The 20,435-nt window shown below is 31.5% G+C and overlaps 1 protein-coding gene across 2 annotated transcripts; it reads left to right on the forward strand.

Annotated features, from left to right (window-relative positions):
- The first annotated feature begins 6,705 nt into the window (after nucleotides 1–6,705).
- LOC108215567 (ATP-dependent DNA helicase 2 subunit KU80) lies at nucleotides 6,706–18,066 on the forward strand. 2 transcript variants are annotated; one of them, XM_017388064.2, is made up of 12 exons: nucleotides 6,706–6,909; nucleotides 7,693–7,785; nucleotides 8,179–8,230; nucleotides 8,683–8,814; nucleotides 9,088–9,491; nucleotides 10,052–10,338; nucleotides 10,458–10,653; nucleotides 14,875–15,081; nucleotides 16,042–16,209; nucleotides 16,304–16,633; nucleotides 17,497–17,627; nucleotides 17,731–18,066. In XM_017388064.2, exons 1-12 carry the CDS (start codon nucleotides 6,895–6,897, stop codon nucleotides 17,783–17,785), a joined length of 2,070 nt encoding a protein of 689 aa, XP_017243553.1. In that variant the 5' UTR covers nucleotides 6,706–6,894; the 3' UTR covers nucleotides 17,786–18,066. The 2 variants fall into 2 exon arrangements, with proteins under 2 accessions (XP_017243553.1, XP_017243554.1); XM_017388065.2 differs by having other exon boundaries at nucleotides 6,749–6,909; nucleotides 17,549–17,627; nucleotides 17,731–17,870.
- Nucleotides 18,067–20,435: the final 2,369 nt, after the last annotated feature.

Genomic DNA, 20,435 nt, shown 5'->3' on the forward strand with positions numbered 1-20,435 from the left:
TAATCAAAGATAAGACAAGAGCAAGACAGGCAGTTATGCAATTCAGAAGATTCAGTACTCTCTACTTAAACCAATTAACACAAGTGCAACAGGTAGCAAGTAGAATTACATATATTCAATAATCTTCGAAAAGCATATGGATTAGACACAAGAAATTAATAATCACATTATCAATTCATACTAATCCCAATCTGTTGTTATATGGCATTATACTATCTCTATTACCTAAGTCAGTTTTAGATCTAACATGAAGTTCTAAAAGTTCTACTGACACAAGGTAGACATTCCATCATAGAACAAAATAAAATCCTTAACAAACAATTCAGATAAATAAGCAAATCTAGTTGTACTAGGGAATTTGAAACTAAGTGTTTTAACAAAGTTATACATGCTAGGATCATAACCCCTAAAACTAAGAGTTGTTTTCCAAAGGAAAGCTTCTAATCTCACCATTGCAAATAATCAAATCCTAAATATTCATACACATGTTAAGAATCTGCTAAAGACACATACACAAGATTATCATCAATCCTAGTTACCAGAACAGTGATCTAGCATACTATTCCAATCATTATCTATTGTGATGCTATCATGCTTGTGCTTGTGTGTTAAACAATTCTACTCAGAGATTTATAACATGCTTTGAATATAAAGAAATATGTATTGCATAGTTAGAAAGAATTCGTACCTGAGATGTGCGAGTTGAGTCATCTTCAGAGAATGCTAGGATAGCCAGATAACCATAATCATCCTTCTCATTAGCAACTGATCCAGCTCACACCTTTCCTAAAATAGCATAAGAACTTGTTGTGATGTTTCTTTCAAAACATCCACTTGAATTTCAGACAAGCCCTATCATCCTTGTTTGTCGAGGCTTCAATATATATAGCAACCCACCTTTGCTAAAGATACCAAACAATATTGTGTGTATTGACCAACTCAGTTTTGAAAACAACCTCCTTGAACTGAACCCTGAAGAGTCACCACTTGAAACTAATGGATTCCATCTGAATCTGACATGACTAAACCTCTCAGACAGTGTTATGCTAATCCTTGAAGTTCTGTCCTCACATTCTTCAAAAGTGTTAACTTTCGTCGACTTGAGCATCCTCAAATTCAGCAGTTACAAACTCTTCTGTTCAATCCTAAGGTTCTGACATAAATACACGAAATTGATTTGGTGCGGTAGTAACTCGATAATTATATCCTTAAACCTCCACAGTTCTCTATCTTTGGTTCAGTCGATTCTGGATGGATTTAGCATTGATACAATTCATTGTGTAATTGTATATCCCTGAATCACTGAGTTAGATTGAAATCCCTTGAAGATTCTTCTGTAAAAACTTCTCTTTTCCTACTACTAGTGGTGCCATTCAAAGTTGACATTCCGAGCCCTGGAAAGATGCTTCATTGTAGATGTAGCAAATTCTCATCCTGATCTGGTGATCTGATAATCAAGTCGGAGTAATTACTCAGATCAAGGCCTGAAGTACCTTCTTCAAAATCCACTGTTAGTAGTACCAAATTAGTCTTCAATGGTATCTTCTTCGAATCACAATCATCTTTGTCGAACATAGAAAACTGCTTCTAATAATCCTTTGAGTAATCAATTGGATTGGGTCATCAATGTACTTCCATTACCGGTTCTGAGAATCTGGTATTTGAAAGCCCGTGTTTGTCTTGTAATCTGTCAGCCTGATCTGTCTCAACTAAATGTCAATCTGATTTGTCTTGGAGTAGAATAATTAAAAAGGTTACGGGACACTTGATTATTTAAACTAAGTTTAAATTATAAAGAAAATAAATTTTAAAATTAAGTTTTAAAAGATGAAAGAAAATAAAGTATAAAATAAACTTAGTTAAATCTATAAAGTAAATTTAATTATATTTAAAAAATAAATTCAAATAAATTCATAATAAACTGAATAAGTTTAGAATAAATTTATTTCAAATTCATTTAGTAAATATATTAAAATTTATTAGATAAATTTAATTTTTGAAAATATTCAAGTGTCTCGTCTCCAATTAAATCATAGCTTCCAGAACAAATGAAATTGAACCCTTGAACTTGAACTTATATCCATAATCAGTTAAATCCTCTTAAATTTATATTTTATATTTTAACTTAAATTTAAATCATAAACTATACAAATTTAAATAATAAATTTATAAAAATTTATGATAAACTTGATAAAGTCTAAGAGTAAACTTTACAAGTCTAAAATAAATTTAAGCAAATTTATTAAATGAATTTAGCAAAGTTTATAAAGTAAATTTAATTAAGTTTATAAGATAAATTTAATTAATTCATAATAAACTCAATTAATAAGTTTAAAATAAATTAAGTTAAATTTATAAAATAAACTTATTAAAATTTAAAGTATAAATTTATAAGTCCCGGTCCAAAGTTCAGTATCCGATAGATAATCCTTGCTTAGGCCTACGGACAAATTCAGCAACACAAACCGGAAGAACATTTCCCCTAATCAAATATCGAAAGCTAGGTTCTTGATTTTCCGTACGATTAGGATCCTGATTTGTATATCAATCAACCTGGCTCTGATACCAATTGTTAGGTCCAAAGTATCGTAGAAGGGGGGGTTGAATACGATACTCACTACAATTTAAAATTCTTTCGAATCTTGCGGATAAACAAATTGCAGTTCTGTAATGGGTTTCGTGTTCCGGATATTTATTAGGTCGGTTTCTGAGGATATGAAAATATTAAACCAACACACAATATTTTCCAAGGTATATCTGTATATTGATAAATACCTCGAAGGGTGCTACAAATCCAAACCCGAAGGTTCGGCTACAATGGCCACTACTCTCAATATTACAAACTCTAACCGCTACGGATATTTCTATTACAAAGCTAGACTAGAGTGTATATATAGTGGGAGTAGCCGTGCAGAGCACTTGGCCATTTCATCCCGAAGGATGATGTAAATTGTGAGAGCACAACTTACATATTTATAGGCTTTCAACAAAACTAACCATGGTTACTTGAATAGTCATCTTGCGCCAATATATATATACAAGTATATATATATATATCAAGCTTGCGCCAATACAGTACTCCAGGAGAGAGTCAAATGTTGCGCGGTCAAACCTTGCGCTTGCATCCTCCATTGTCCACTGTATATATGACTTGGTTTTTCAGTGGTGCAAAGTTGCGCCCAGGGGAGACAAATGGGAGGCGCAACATTTGACCGAGTCAAATGTTGCGCTCCAAGCCTTTGTACAGAGTGAAATGCCTTAGAGGATTTTCAGAGGTGATCCATGGCGCAGGTTTTGACTAAGTCAAAACTTGCGCTCCTGTACATATGCACCTTGTGACTTAGAATAAATCAAGGAAAAGGAACTTGCGCCAACACAGTGGAAGAGTTCCACTGTTATCACTCCAGGTTAAGACCTAACCAACTTGCGCCTAAAAAGAGCCTCCTGTACACCCCTGTTCTCTCTCCAATCTTGCGCCACTTAGTTTTTGTTTAAGCAAAAACAAACTTGCGCCTGTACAGTGGAGGACTCCACTGTTATCTCTCCTTGGACTTGTTCCAGGTCAAACCTTGCGCCATGTATGCTTCCAGTGTGTTCACAGTATAAATGACTTAGAAAAAATCATTCACAAGTGTAATGTCTTGTGTGAAACCCTACATGCACATGCAAACCCTAGGTTGCCCTAGACACCTGACATCATCACATGCATGCATAATATATATAATATATTATGTTGTTATTATATTAATAAATAAAAATATATATAAATATACACACACATATATATTTTATTTATATGAACATATAATAATATATGTACATATATTTAAATATATTCTCATATATTTAAATATATATAATATATAATTATACGTAAATAAAAATGTAAATATATATATATAAATATATATAGAGATATATATAGTTATTTATAAATATAAATATAAACATAAATATATATAAAGAAAAGTATATATAAATGTATACATATATATAATATTTATATAAACATATAGTAACATATATATACACATATATTTAAATATATTCTCATATATTTAAATATATATAATATACATATAACTATGTGTAAATATAAATATAAATATATATATAAAGGTATATATAACTCTCTCTAAATATACATATATTTATGCACATAATATAATATATATATACACTTAATTATATAATTGCTTATGTAAAATATAAATACATATATTATATACATATATATTTATTTAAATATACATACATATAAATATACATATACATATGTTTAAAAACATATATACATATATATTATATATATTATATTTAATTAAATATACATATATACATATATATAAATATATTTGTACATATACAAATATATAAGTGCACACATATAAAAGATAGGTCACTTTGGCATAGCTTGCAGAGGCTAGGCATTTGGCTTGGCTTGGCTTGACACAAATGACTTGATATGACTGGATCAATTCTTCGATCGATAAATACTTTGCAAAGCTCCGTATGTGCTGACGCTTAGTGCACTGGTCTGGTTCACAAGCGACTAACACTGAAGTTAAACATTGTACCGTCTTTGTCAGCAAACATTGATCAGTCGGTTCCGGGTTAGTTTATGCTTCAGTTTGTTGATTATAAATAACCAACCAAGATATATGAAAATATCTTGCTTCAGGGGTTGCACTGAAATCTTTCGAGTACTTGGACAACATCTTCATTGCTTCACAATCTTGAATACTTCAATCTTTATTCTTCACTGAGGCATGAACATATTAATGAACTTCTTCCAGTGAACTTATTCCTTCAAGACTGTAGATGGCTTCTTCAACCTTTGTCTTCGTATCTTCCGATTCCGGTGCAGGCATAGTGTTATTTACTTGTCCTGTTCTATTGTTGAGTTATCATCCCTATGTAACAGATAGGGTTGTCTTTACATTTAGACTTACAAATTCTTCTGTAGCTGTTTTATATCATCAGAGAGATGGAATTTGAGTAAACTTAAAGAGTGTGTCTCTGATCAATCAATTTCGCAAATCTCTGTTATATCGATTAGTCGTACAAATACTATAATCGTCTTGTTTGGCACTTTGACTATAAAGGTCACAATACTATCAAATTTGGTTACTATGTTGCTCTACGCCTTAAAGAGTCCTTTACACAGCACGCTTCTTCTTCTTCTTCGAATCCAAGTAAATGTTTTAGGAAGCTCTTAAGGTACATCTCTGCTCCGCCAAAATTAAAACATTTCTTGTGGAGAATTTGATCGAATGCTTTGACAACAAAGGAAAATCTTTTCAGAAGAAAATGTTCTTCTTGTCCTCTATGTCCAATTTGTAACAACAATGTTGAAAGTGTGGAACATATGCTTTTTGAGTGTGATTAGACTCACCCTGTTTGGTTTTCATCTTTTTAGGCCTTTTATAATCTTCTATGCCTTTAAATTCTATTATTCAGTGGTTATCTTCTTTGATATCGATGTTTGAGTCAAAAAAAGATGTCTTGCATTTCCTTTCGAAATTTGTTTTTGTGGGATGTTCTGTGTTCTGTGTGACTTCTTTGCTGTCAACAAAAAAAATAAAAAGAATATACATAACGTATAATTTTATAATTTATTTTTAAAATTTATCTTCTTATTAAAAATTAATATTAAAGCTTTGTTTAGAATACAAAATTTGAAATAATTTATAAAATTATATTTAGGGAAAATAGATTTTTTTGTCACCAAACTTATAATGTTTTTAGAAACTTGCCACTCAACTAATTTTTTTTTCTTTTTAGTCACTGATGTTAGGTTCGCAATTTTTTTTGCCACTAAAGTTAGGTTCGGATTTCATTATTACCATTATATTAATTCTTTGTAGTATTATTAAAATATAGTGATAACCTGTAATATTTTGATGATTTGATATATGTCTATCTTTATATAGTACTTTTATGTACCCTAGATCTTCGGTGATAAGAGTTAAACACGCATTTTACGGTTTCTAAAAGTGTACTCTCATAAATTATTTTATTTTTTCTTCCGAATAAAAATTTAGTGTTTGAATTTTTATACGCAAAAAGAAAATCTCATAAATCATCGAAGATTAAGTTTTCCTCTCTATTTATTTATCTTTATGTTGAAAATTATAATAAGATAAAGTTATTAAAAATTATGAGGATAAATTTAAGAGAGATTTTATGCTGAACTACGTGATTGAAACTTTAATAGTGAAAGATGATGCATCGTATCACTCAATTAGATTTTATTTTATCATGGAGAGCATAAATTATTTAAAGTCATTGATTCCATACTGATGATTTAATGAATTTTTAGAATTCTAATTACGATTTTTCCTGATTTTAATATTATATCACCTCATTTTATGTTATTATTGCTATATACAAAGATATATAAACATACATCATATTATCAAAAAATTATATACTATCACTATGTATTAATGATGCTACAAAAAATTATCACAATGCTAATAATCATATCCGAACCTAAGTTAGTGACTAAAAACAAATCTAAACCTAACATCAGTGACTAAAAAGAAAAAAAAAATTAGTTGAGTGGCAAGTTTCTAAAAACATAATAAGTTCGATGACAAAAAAATCTATTTTCCCTTATATTTATAAATATTTTAAAATAAGTGACCATTTCTTTGTTAAAAACGGTCTTTAAATCGATTACAGTTGAATTCGCACAAACTCAATGAAAAAGAGGTATATACTATATAGAATAGAACTCCCCCGTTCACACTCGAGCAGTCAGCTTCTTTGAGAATCTTCAGTTTCTCGTCCTCCCTCGATATATAAATACTTCGAAAATACATACAAACCCCATTTGACTCTCCCAAGAAACTTGAAAAACACAGCTTCTTTCCTCTACTTGTGTCTCAAATGGCTCGAAACAAGGTAATTTATGTTAAACCCATTAACCCCTTTATTCACTCTCACATATATTTCTTTCCATCACTTCATTTTTGTTGTATTACATTTATTTAATACTATATCTGTATTTTAATTCGCAAAGCATGTAACTTTACTTGAGATTCTGTCTCACTGTAATGTATTTGGATTTTGAGTATGTGCTGAGGTGTTCAACTAATTGCATGTGTGTGTTTATTATAAATTGTTATACTTGTTGGTTCAAATGCAAATTAATTCTGACAAGAATTTGGTGATTGGTAGTACTGTCACTGTAATTTGTGACTTGTGTTTCGGGTAATTTTGGACTAATGATTTGCACCGATGCGGCTCGTATTTTATATTTGTTGCTAGTTTCTAGTGTTTTTAGGCTAGAATGATTGTAATTGGTTGTATCACGAGAGCTGTGATTCATACAACCATGGTGATCTGGACTAATGAGACTTGTTTGAGTATAATGTTAACTAGTTTGTAGAGTTTGTTGGCCAGCATGCTCATTATACATAAACAACTTTTCGTTAACTTTGTTTGTGTTGTTGTGAATCATATATTTTGTAAATAATAATTTGTTTTCGGAATGGATGGTCAAACTTCATTAGATATTTAGGCGTTTAGCGAATTCTGGAGGTTTGTAGGGTATGTAGGTTAAGATAGTTGTAGTGGAACATGATTCTATATAGGTACGTTTGCTGGTTCTTTCCTAGGATTTTTCAACAGAAAGTTGAAACTGTTTTCTGATTACAACTTTCATTGTTGTATTTATCTGTGTAGGAAGCGTTGCTTTTGTTAATTGATGTTGGTCCCTCAATGCATACTGTGTTGCCCGAGGTTGAAAAAGTTTGTTCTATGCTTGTACAAAAGAAGGTATGGTTTTCAATCAATTTTTGTTGGTACAGTAAGGCCAAAGAATGTAATTCATTATCTTGTAAAAGAAGTTCAATATATTTGGGGAAAAACAAACACATTGCAGCTTTTCATTCTTGAAGATTATTTAGAAATCTCATACACTTGAATTGCAACACTGTAGTCTGTCTTAGGTTAAGGGAAAAAGTTATTAAACATTTGCCTCACGGTTTTATCTTATCACCAGCTAAACCACTCTAACTCTTTTTGGGTATCAAATAAAATGATGGTATATCTGCCTAACAGAACGTAATGATTATTTTAAAGTCTTTTAAGTTTCTCCTGCACAAATGATGTATATTTGCTTTATCTAAAACAATAATTAGATGAATAATTCATTTTATTTAATTGCAGCTGATTTTTGGTAAATATGATGATGTGGGAGTTGTTATATTTGGAACTGAAGGTATATTGCAATTTTATATGTCGTATTGCACTTGTGCCATTTTAAAATTGTATTTCGTGGTATGCCGTCTAAGGTATGTTTTTATCATCAATTGATGTTTTCGTTAATCTAGCGTGTTATACAATGCAATGAAAATATATTGGTCTTGTTAATAATATGGACAACAAAAACCAAAGAAAGAGCCACAATTCGGGTAAGTATATTGGTGCGACCCAGCACAATCACTTTTGTACAAATGACATTTGCTTAGTAAACAAAGAGGTTCAACATTATAATATTGCAATTGCCGAGGATCAGCAATTACAAATTGTATATTTTTACAAATAGTGGTATGGGGTTGCTTCATTTAACAGATAACAAATAAGCTATCTTATTTATTTTGTGTTAATTGGGCATCGTGAATTTGGAATTATGTAATAATTAAACATTACCGTTTTCCATTTTAATTCCAGATACTGACAATGAGCTCACCAACGAAGTCGGTGGATATGAACATGTGGTCGTCCTGAACCACCTCAAGGTTGTTGATGGAGATCTCATTAAAGTATTAGAACAGCTTCCTCGTGGAACTGTTGATGGTGACTGTATCCTACATTTGTGCTTGATTATCACAAGGACCACTGCTCTGTTTTATTTCATTAGTGATATATCAAGCAATTTGTATAAATTACAAAGGTTTTGTTTACTTCAGGCCTCTTCTGATTGTTAAATATCTTATTATACTCTTGTTTTTGCTAGGTTTCTCTTAGTCTTCTTATCATGTTGCTAATCAGAGAAATAGTTTGTTTTGTCAATCATGAAGTTTCTAATAAGTTTACATACTGTTTTGATTCCTTGATACCTTGACTTTGGTCTAGTTCTTGATGCAATTGTTGTTGGAATGGATATGCTGATCAAGAAGTTTGGACAAACGATTAAAGGGAAAAAACGTCTTTGTCTCATCACAGATGCAACTCATCCTATCAAAGACCCATTTGAAGGAACTAAACAAGATCAAGTCAGCACCATTGCTGAACAGATGTTTGCACACGGCATGAAAATGGAGTGCATAGTTTATAGGGGACAGCAGGATATGGATGGTAATACGAGTGTTATAGAAGAGAATGATATTTTACTGGATATAATATCAAAGATGACTTCTTCAAGGAAGGTCCATGTTGAAAATTCAACTTCACTTTTGGGTGCACTTAGAACTCGCAATATATCTCCTGTTACAATATACAGAGGTGAACTTGAGCTAAGCTCTGAAGTGAAGGTTCTGGTGAGAGTCTTTATAATAATTTTCACCTTTCGTGCACCGTCTGCTTCAATATGCTATTCTTTTTCCCCTTAGTCAGAAAAGTTTCATAATCTACATAGTATACTGTTCATCATTCACACTGATAACATTAGGAGTTTGTGATCTTATTCTTTATTTGATCTTCAAAATTTATAATGTAATTGCAGCCATCTCTGCAAAAATTTCTTTTACATTGTCATGTTTTACTCCTATCTCCAATTTCCTTGGTTTTTTCTAGAGCAAATGGTTTTGTAAAATACTGTCTTGTCATTATTAATACTTACCAGAGTTAAAGATGTTGCCTTGTATGATCTGCGTTTTTTATTGATTTCATTCAGGCCACACCGTTGACAAGCAAAAAGTCTATACAATAAACAGTTCTATTAGATATTAGTTTTGTTCTCATATATACCCATCTTATTTTGGTATTCTGACTTGTGTTTTTGAAATATATCAGTATCTTGACTATACATGCACCAATTTCTCTATTTTAGCACAAAGATATCTGATATCGAATACTTATATTTGCTTTACTACCATAGGTGTGGGTCTACAAGAAAACTTCTGAAGAGAAATTTCCCACTTTGAAAAAGTACTCTGATAAAGCACCTGAAACTGATAAACTTGCTACTCACGAAGTTAAAGTAGAATTTGAATACAAAAAAGTTGATGATCCTAGTAAAGTTGTGCCTCCAGAACAAAGAATAAAAGGTTACAGATATGGGCCTCAAGTAGTTCCTATATCATCTGCTGAATGGGAAGCTGTGAAATTTAAACCAGAGAAGGGTGTGAAACTGCTTGGATTTACTGATGCTTCAAACATAATGAGGTGGAAAATATTACTTTACTCTAATCCGTGTTATTTGATTTAGTTAATTTATTACTGATGTAGTATTACTTTTACCACTCTTATCTTTTTCCTTTGTGTCTGTGGCTTCTGTGTTCAAGACACTATTACATGAAGGATGTTAATGTAGTCATAGCCCAACCGGGTAATATGAAAGCTGCCCTTGCAGTTTCTGCTTTAGCAAGAGGAATGAAGGAGATGAACAAAGTGGCAATTGTTCGTTGTGTATGGAGGCAAGGACAGGCTAACGTTGTTATTGGAGTGCTGTCTCCTAACATATCTGAAAGGGATGATGTTGTAAGTCATCGATTGTCAAAGTTTTACGTATACTAGCCTTAAAGTCATTGATGCCCACTTTATTTGCATGAGGAATTCAATGATAATATATCGAAGTTTAATTAAATGTCATGAACCGATTAATTATATTTTATCTTAAAGATTTAGCTTTTACAATGTTTTTTATATATTGTAAATGGGTAGTAGAAACAATACTTTTATCATTTATCTGTAAATGTTTTTCTAATATTAATATGTGTTAATGTGTCTTTTGATTAATTTTAAATCATATTTTCATATTTCTTATTTCTCATTTGAAAGGAACAAGATATTATTTACCTTATATTGGCTTATGGTTTGTCTTGAAGTATAACACATCATGGTTCGTGTTTCTATTGGAGTAGATTAGTAGAAAACGTGTTTGTCTTGAGTAGAAAACATTAGAGTTAAGAAGGGTTGGTTTGTCTCTTATTGTTTATATCATGTTGCCTATTTATTTAAGAAAAGGCAAAAAAAAAAAAAAGATAATTCAAGGATGACCAAAAATATTTAACCAAACTACTACGAATTATTCTATGTTCGGTTTTTATAGTTTAGTGTATATTATATATATATATATAGGCAAGTGATCAAATAGAAACTAATGTTATTCTAGAAACTAGAAACCACTCCCATGATCACTGTTTATAACTGCTAATATCACTCGTTTATACGATATTTATCACTATTTTATGCAGTTAAATTAGCAATTTTTATTATTGATAATTGAGAAAATTTACTTATGTTTGCTAGTGGTTATCGATTATTGATGATCAATTATAGCTGTAGGAGGTCTATGATGGTAAAAAAATGATGAGATGAGGTGTGTGGTGGTGGTAAATAATCACTAGTAATGGCAAGTTATGGTGACAAGCGGTGGTAGGTCAATCGTGAGTATAGGTGACCACGGTAGCAGTGGAATGGGTTGATAATGATGCCCGGAGGTTCATCAATGTTGTATGAGTGAAGATGATGATATATGTTGTATATATGTATATTTATATATCTATATTTTTCTGAGATTTCTTGTATAGGAAATAGTGATTTGTGATGTACAAACGAGTGATATTTGCAGTTAAAAATAGTGATAAAAAATGGTCTGATACTAGTTTCTAGTTTCTAGGCTAATTTAGTTTCTAGTGGAGTAAGCCCCTATATATATATATAGAGTCCTACTCCAATAGAAACCAAATTAGCCTAAAAACTAAAAACCAGTTTCTGGACAGTTTTTTATCACTATTTTTAACTACAGAAATCACTAATTTGTACATAACATATCACTAATTTATATATAGCATATCTCGCGAATATAAATATATATATACACATATATGCAACGTATATGACCATCATCTTCACCCAAATCGTAATAATGGACCTCTTACCACCATTACCAAACGTTTCCCTGACTTGCCACCATTGTCTATCATCACCAATAGTCACATACACTTTCTATCATAACTTACAAAACTAACGACTAGTTACCATCATAAAACTTCTCTTGCGGCTTCCTACCACCAAGAACCTTCCTACGGATGAAATTAATCATCTATAATCGATTATCAATAATTTAGATAAGTAAATTTTCTCAATTTTGATAATAAAAATCGCTGTTTACATACTCTATAAAAACAGTGATTAGTGCAGTATAAATTAGTGATACCCGTAGTTATAAATAGTGGAAGGGAAACTGGTTTCTAGTTTTTATTTTAAGAGTGGTTTCTATTTGATCATGAGCCTATATATATATAGAGAGAGAGAGTCTTATTCTACTACTCCCTCTGTCCCATTTAATTGTATACGTTTCTTTTCAACTGCTCGACACGCATTTCAATGCTCTTATAAAATATAGTTCCGTAACTTATTTTTGAGATTTTCTTTTTCTGAATAAAAATATAACATCCAAACTTTAATTCAGAAAAAGAAAATTTTAAAAATAAATTACACAACTACACTTTACAGAAGCATTAAAGTCCGTGCCGCGTCCCCGTCCCCCAATGTATACAACTCAGGGGGACGGAGGGAGTATTAACTAAACTAAAAACCAACTCGCCCATCTGCCTATATATATACGATATCCACAATTACAATCTATATATATCACTACAATCATCCAATACATACTACCAAACCCGCTGTCATCATCAAAGAACATCAATATTTTTAATTTACTCTGATCATCAACAGTGATCAACAATAGTGTCATCAAGTTTTGTACTCGTTTCACCAAAGTGATAATCACTAATTTATACGGCACAAATCACTAATTTGTAAAGCGAAAATCACTAAAGTATATAGCAGGAACCCCCGAATTCTGCAGCAACTTTGCTCACTAGTGGAACCGAGTAGAGGGTGGTAGTGTGTTGGTTAGGATCAGAATGGGTAGTTAGATGTAGTGTGTTGGTTAGGATCGGAATGGGTAGTTAGATGTAGTAGAATGAAAGTGGGGTGAATTGGTAGTGTAGTTTTTAGTGTGTATTTATAGGCTCGTTTGTATTTGATCATTAGCCTGTGTGTGACAGCAATAGTAGTGGAAGCGGTTGATTATAATGTCAGGAGTTTTATCGATGTAGTATGATTGAAGATGATGATGATACACATTGTATATATGTCTATTTATATTTTTATATTTTTCAGATTTTGCATATATAAAATAGTGATTTCTGATATACAAATAAGTGATTTTTGTACAGTTAAACCTCTTTAAAGTAATACCCCTCGGACCGGGAAAAAATATTACTTTACCGAATTTATTATTTTATCGATATAATAATATTTTATTACTTTATCGATAAAGTGATATTTTATTATTTTACCGAATTTTATATGTTTACAAATTATAATTCATTATTTTTATAAACAAGGATCAGTCACATGCAATAATTAATCATATGTGAAAACTAAATTTATGCATGCACTAGGTAGAGTATACATGTACAATAACATGTGCAGTATACGTACTATACATCATACAAAGCGTGTCATCAAAGGAAACACTTCAAGCAATCAATATTTTAAAAATTACGTGTACGTACTATACATCATCCAAAGCGTGTCATCAAAAGAAACACTTCAAGCAATCAATATTTTAAAAATTACTTGTTACAACATGAGCAAAACATACCAGGAGTTATTTATGCTTTACTTAAAGTCAAAGATGAGGTTAATTTTGGCCTTGGTGGAAGGAAGAAACAAGCTACTATATATTCATATTTTAAAAAGAACTGAAATTTATAATTCATATACATTATATATAAATATAATTCATGAATTATCATTACATATTATCTGGGCCTTTAATGAATTTCTAAATTTATATTATCTTATGCTTTTAGCGAAAATATTACTTTACAACATTGGCCCAAGTTGGGACCGACAAAATTTATTACTAAAGCGAGGTTATTACTTTATCGGATATTATTTAATCGAGGTTTAACTGTAGTTAAGAACAGTGATGAAAAAATGGCCAGGGACTAGTTTCTAGGCTAATTTAGTTTCTAGTGGAGTAAGCCCCTATATATATATATATATATATATATATATATATATATTTGTAAATAATTTAACACTTAAAATTTGAATTAAAAAAATGATTTCTGAAAGTGCCTCTACAGTAGAATAATTCTGGAATTAATCTATTGTGGAATCATGTAGGGGTATTATATAATTTTCAATGATTTTGGGAATAGAAATATTGTATAATTCGTTTTCAATTTACTAATTAAGATTTGTAATTTTATTTCACAACAAATATAATAAATATATGTACTATGTATATATTTATAGTGGTCTACTATGGAACTCCATATAAGAAGATATGCTCGGGAGTGCTACCCTATATATACAGGGAATTGCTCAAGTTTAAACCAAAATTAAAATAAAATCTACAAACTTATCCAAGCCCTTAAATGAATCTAATCTAATGCCCTCTAGAAAGTCACCACACAATTAAAATACACCCTCCGGCACATGATCCCACATAATCCCCTCTAATTTAATTTTTCCCGTCAATCGTTTTTTTTTTTTTTTGAAATCTGACTTCATTTTATTTTTCTTCGTCTCCCACCTATCAATTTACATACCATATGTGCATTTAGATTTTTTTTAGTATTTAGGTTTTATTTCAAGGAGATTTCTAGTAGAGCAGGACCCTATATATATATTTGTTAATAACTCGCTGAATTGTCTATTGTTGCTGGGCAGCCCGATTCGTTTTATTTTAATGTAGTTCCTTTTGCGGAGGATGTTCGTGAGTTTCAGTTTCCGTCGTTTAGCAATTTACCTTCATCAATGCTGCCAAACAATGAACAGCAGGAGGCTGCTGATAATTTGGTTAAGATGCTTGAACTTTCACCAACTGGAAAAGCAGAGTGCTTGCAGCCTGACTTCACCCCGAATCCTGTATTGGAGGTACTATAGTCTGAGCATCAGCCTTTTTCTCTTCTTTGACCAAGTCTGTGCATGCTCATAAATGTTGTTCACATTCTACCACTCCTTGCATAGTATGTTGAACAGCCACTGTGCTATGATTTGTTTCACTTCTACTTTGGTATGCATTTGGGTTGTGCTACGTAAACGATCAGGACAAAGGACAGGCTAATGGCAACCATTAAGCCATGGGTAAATTTATTATTCTTGAACATTATTTATGTGTTTCTGAGCTAACAATTAATTGGTCATCAAAAGTTAGCATAGTCGCGAACAAATACAAGAGTTTCTTTTCCATTATTTATAGTAAAGAAATGTAACAAATCGGATTTGTCACTTTCTGAAAAGCATGTAAACATTGTGATGTTAGATGAGACGACAGGTTTCCAGCTATTATCTTTTTTAGCTTTTGTGAAAAAAATAGAAGTAATCTTAAATCTTAGCAATTTAGTGTAGCAACATTGCAAACTCCCTGCATAACCTCTCAAAACTCCAAGTTTTCACCTTGCTGTTACTAGGCATCTCTTATGGAATTAAAAGAATCAGGTTAATAAATACTCCCTCCGTCCCCCTGAGTTGTATACATTGGGGGACGGGGACGCGGCACGGACTTTAATGCTCCTGTAAAGTGTAGTTGTGTAATTTATTTTTAAAATTTTCTTTTTCTGAATTAAAGTTTGGATGTTATATTTTTATTCAGAAAAAGAAAATCTCAAAAATAAGTTACGGAACTATATTTTATAAGAGCATTGAAATGCGTGTCGAGCAGTTGAAAAGAAACGTATACAATTAAATGGGACAGAGGGAGTAAAAAATAAAACCTGCAATGGTAAATGTTATATCCCCTCCCCTTCATCTACAACCCTGAAGGATTATTTAAAAATGTGTTAATAATACTTTGCCAAGTTTTTTAGCTGAAATGCATGCGTTAAAACTTGGCAGCGTTTCTATCGCTATCTCGAATTGAAATCAAGACATCTGGATGCGGCTGTACCACCTCTAGATGATACCCTAAAAAAGATAACGGAACCTGATTCTGATCTTCTATCTCACAGCAAACCCGTTATTGATGGATTCCGTAAGCTGTTTGAACTAAAGGAGAACCCAAAGGTCATTTATATTCCCCATTAACCTTTACTTTGACCTCTGAACAATGACAGAAGTATTTCATTATATTTGTCTATATGCTTAATCTGTCATGCAGTTAAAGAAGTCTTCTAGACGATTATTAAGAGAGAAACCTTCTGGATCCAATGAAGAGCGGGATGATCCTGGAAATATTGTTGATGCTGAAGCTGTCAATTTTATTGAACATGCATCTTCCTTCAAAGTTGAGAAAATTGGGGAATCTACACCTGTTCAAGATTTTGAATCCATGATGTTGCGAAGAGATGGAGCGGATTGGGTTAGCAAAGCTATTGCTGATATGAAAAGTATAATTATGCAACTGGTAACAGATTCCTTCGAAGGAGATAATTTTCAGAAGGTACTGGAATGTTTGATTGCTCTGCGCAAGGGATGCATTCTTGAGCAAGTAAGTCTTCTAAATGTATGCTGGGTTTGTAAAGGATAATTGCATATATGCTGTACTATTTAGCTGGTATATCACAATATAAATTTTTTTCTGCTTTATCTGTTTGGTATCTATATCTTTCTTATCTTGTTCTATCATGTATGGTGCTACTATAATATTGACACTAGATCAGGCAAATGACATGGCCTTGCTGATTTGATATTAATATAGCGAGAAAAGAATACACAGAATAAATTTTCTGGACATGGCAAATATGCAAATGTTATAAGGTTTGTTTGTGAATATAAATTCTTTTAAAGTTTGTGTTATGATGACTTTTCAAATTATTGGCATATTATAATTTGGTTCTGTAATTTTTAGAAGTATGAGAAAATAGTAAGAACTACTCCCTTCAGTCCCCAGAAAGAGTCACATTTTGAGCTAAAGAGTCATTGGTGGCATATTAACCTTAAAGCTTGACGAGATTCAAGAAATTTTACATTTAATTCCTTAATGGTCATACTTTCAAATATTTAGATCATATATCAACAAAATTGGGTCAACTTGACATCAGGCAGAGATTTAGAATCCAATAATAAATATGCTAGAATTACTCTTACACTTTGTCAGAAAATATTCTAGAACTTAATTTGTCCAATTTTCATTCAGTTATTAGCATTGTATGTTATTCCGTAAAGTACAACTAACATGTTATTAATATTACCTCCACAATTTACAATTGTTGTGTGAATTTAGAATGTGAAAAAAGCATGAGTGACCATTACAATTCGATGATGATATTTGGCATGCTCATACATAATGTTTTGAATAATCTTTTTTCACATAAACAAATCACATTGAACTGTAAAGAATTATGTTTGCAGGAGCCAAAGCATTTTAATGAATTTTTGCTCAAACTTTGCAAATTCTGCACAGAGAAGGATCTTGCTAGTTTCAACGAGTTTCTTGCATCTAAAAATGTCTTGCTGATCTCAAAATCGGAAGCAGAAGAGAGGTACTTGATTTCCAATTCTTGATCATTTGTGCCCACTCCTGTCTTGTTTTAAGCAGCAAGAGTTAATTTTTTTTATTTTTTTTGGTCTATTACTATTTCTCAGTGAAATTACAGAAGACGAGGCTAAAATCTTTTTGGTCAAGGCAGAGCAAAAATGAGGGGTGTATTTTCGTACTTGGGATTTTGGTAGATCCGTTATAAAGCTCTTAACATGCTGCTTTCAAAGTACAGACGGAGAAGCTCTTGTTTAGACTTTAGAGTGTGATTGACTTGTGTTTAGAATTTCTAAAAAAATTGAAGGCTTTAGGTTAAGCTGATGGGAGAGTAGCCCCCTGCCAATAGGTAATGCACGTTCCAAATGAGTTACTAAAATATTTTTATCAAACTCATGCATTGTGGAAATGTGACGGTCTTGTTTTATGCTGAATCACATTCTTTATGTTGTGCGGTATGCCGGTGTAGGAGGCCTATTTATTTAAAATTTGAATTACCTAAAATTGAAGTTTTTCCATATTTTTGAGGTTTCGAAGAATCAAAAGTCAGATTTTAACATGAGTCAAATAGCAAATTTTAGTAATCATATTGAAGTTCAATTTATCATAATAATGATTGAGCTACTTTTTTGGACGCAGTTAGTCACATATTTGATATTTAATCCTTTATCCGTGACGTGTCCCCTTTATCCGTGGGGTGTACCGGGGATTTGCATGCCACAATTTTTAAAAATTGTGGAATTGGGTTGGACTGAAATTACTATAAAATCAAAATCTTGCCAGGTCGAACGTAATTTCAATACTCTTCTCCGATTCAATTTACTACTCTCTCCGTCCCAAAAAGAGTGAGCTGGTTTGACTTTCACGGAGATTAAGAAAAAGGTTGTAAGTTTAGTTGAAAAGTGGGGAAAGTGGTGGGACCTATCAATATTTAATAATAGATTTAAGATAATGGGACCTTTCAATATTTAATAATAGATTTGGGACGTCCTAAAAAAGAATAAGGTTCACATAAAATGGAACGGAGGGAATACATGGATACGCCTATTGGATCCGGGGTATATTTGGAATATGCTTGCAGTTTTAATAGGTGTTTAACATTCTTTACTTGTGAAAATAAGTAACTTATTTATTTAAAAACTCACATAATTACGTGTATTTTTGTCAGAAATAAGTAATTTGTCTCTAAAAAAGTAAGATGTGAAATTGGGTCTATAACACATGCCATCTGCCAATCTAATAGCATCACTTCAAGCAATCGTTTAGTTGAATAATATCACTACCAAGTAATAGTTTAGTTTAAATTATTAATTGGGGATATTTCGTAATCAGGTATCGGTTGATATTTAGAGCGTAACAAGATATGAGTTGGGGTATTTTGTAATCGGGGGTGGGTTGATGAGGTAACTGGGTGAAGATAGTGTTATTGGAATGAACTTTATTTTTCGTATTTTTATTTTTATTAAGATAATTAAATATAAATGTATAATAAAAGATTAAATCAATGATCCATAAATATATAATAATAATAATTTATTATTGTTCTACTTAATTTAACTTAATGATGTAATTTTTTTTAATTGAATATAATGATTACAACACTCAACCAAATACATAATATCAAATATAACATTTCAAACTCATACTACCTTATCATACTACCGTACCACTATTCCTGATTCCAATTTCATACCAATCAATTCATACCAATCAATCAACCAAATGATCCCTAATGATAGTACGGCCATTCTCTTGAAAAATTAACATCTTACTCCAGAACTTTAAATATAGATGAAAGTAGATGAATATGAAAGTAAATAAAAAAAGTATGCTTATATTTCTGCTCGTGAATTGTTTAGGAATGAAAGCAAGCGAGGGAAGTAAATTTATTTAAAATTTTCTCCCGAAACTTTCAATCCAAAAGCAAGTGACAGGAACAACTAAAAAGTGTTCGAAATGACAACCGTATCTTTATTATTATTATTATAACTTTTTATATAAAGGATAAAATTGTAACTAACAATCAATTAAATGCTTTCATTTTAATTCGGGAGCACATTAACGATTCCACTCTATAATTTTGCACTAGTTTATAACTTGTACGATAGATTTGTGTGTTTTAAAATCTCCTGAATTTTAATTAGCTTATAACTTATAAGTAGCTTATAATTTTGCACACTAACTCTTGAATGATAGTGAGGTGCGGATGATTTCTGGGGCTAGAGCGGTTGGATTTTTAAAATCTTCGGTTGGAAAGATTTTCAAAGGCAAGAGTTGCTTGAGGTGGATTCTTGAGGAGTTATAATTGTATGCTTCTTTTAGTGCATGTTCTATTTTTATGAATTTTATAATTTTTTAGAAAACAGCAGATATGTTATGCTGCTTCTGGAACTTATGTTTGGATAACACTGCAATTGTTTAGAATACTCCAAGATGACAGCTCAATGATTCTAAGTTGTGTTCATTTGAATTGAATGAGATGGATTTGTTTCCTTATCATCTTTATCACAAGAAATTGAAACATTCATATTTTGTCACTATTATCTCATACTTTATTCTTCCTCCTTAAAATTTCTATATAAATTTTCATTCCATTCTCCCCTCATTTCATTCCATCCAAGTGAGTAGGGGTGAGCAGGAAAAACCGAAACCGCAAAAAAAACCTAAAAAAACCGAAAAACCACACCGAAAAAAACCAAACCGCAAATAAAACCGAAAATAACCGAGATAAAAAACCGAAATTAGTGGTGCGGTTTTATTTTCGGTTTTATACTAAAACCGCACCGAAATTAACCGAACCGAAATATATATATAT

Source organism: Daucus carota, chromosome 4, assembly GCF_001625215.2.
Source record: "Daucus carota subsp. sativus chromosome 4, DH1 v3.0, whole genome shotgun sequence".
NCBI classification, from domain to species: Eukaryota; Viridiplantae; Streptophyta; class Magnoliopsida; order Apiales; family Apiaceae; genus Daucus; species Daucus carota.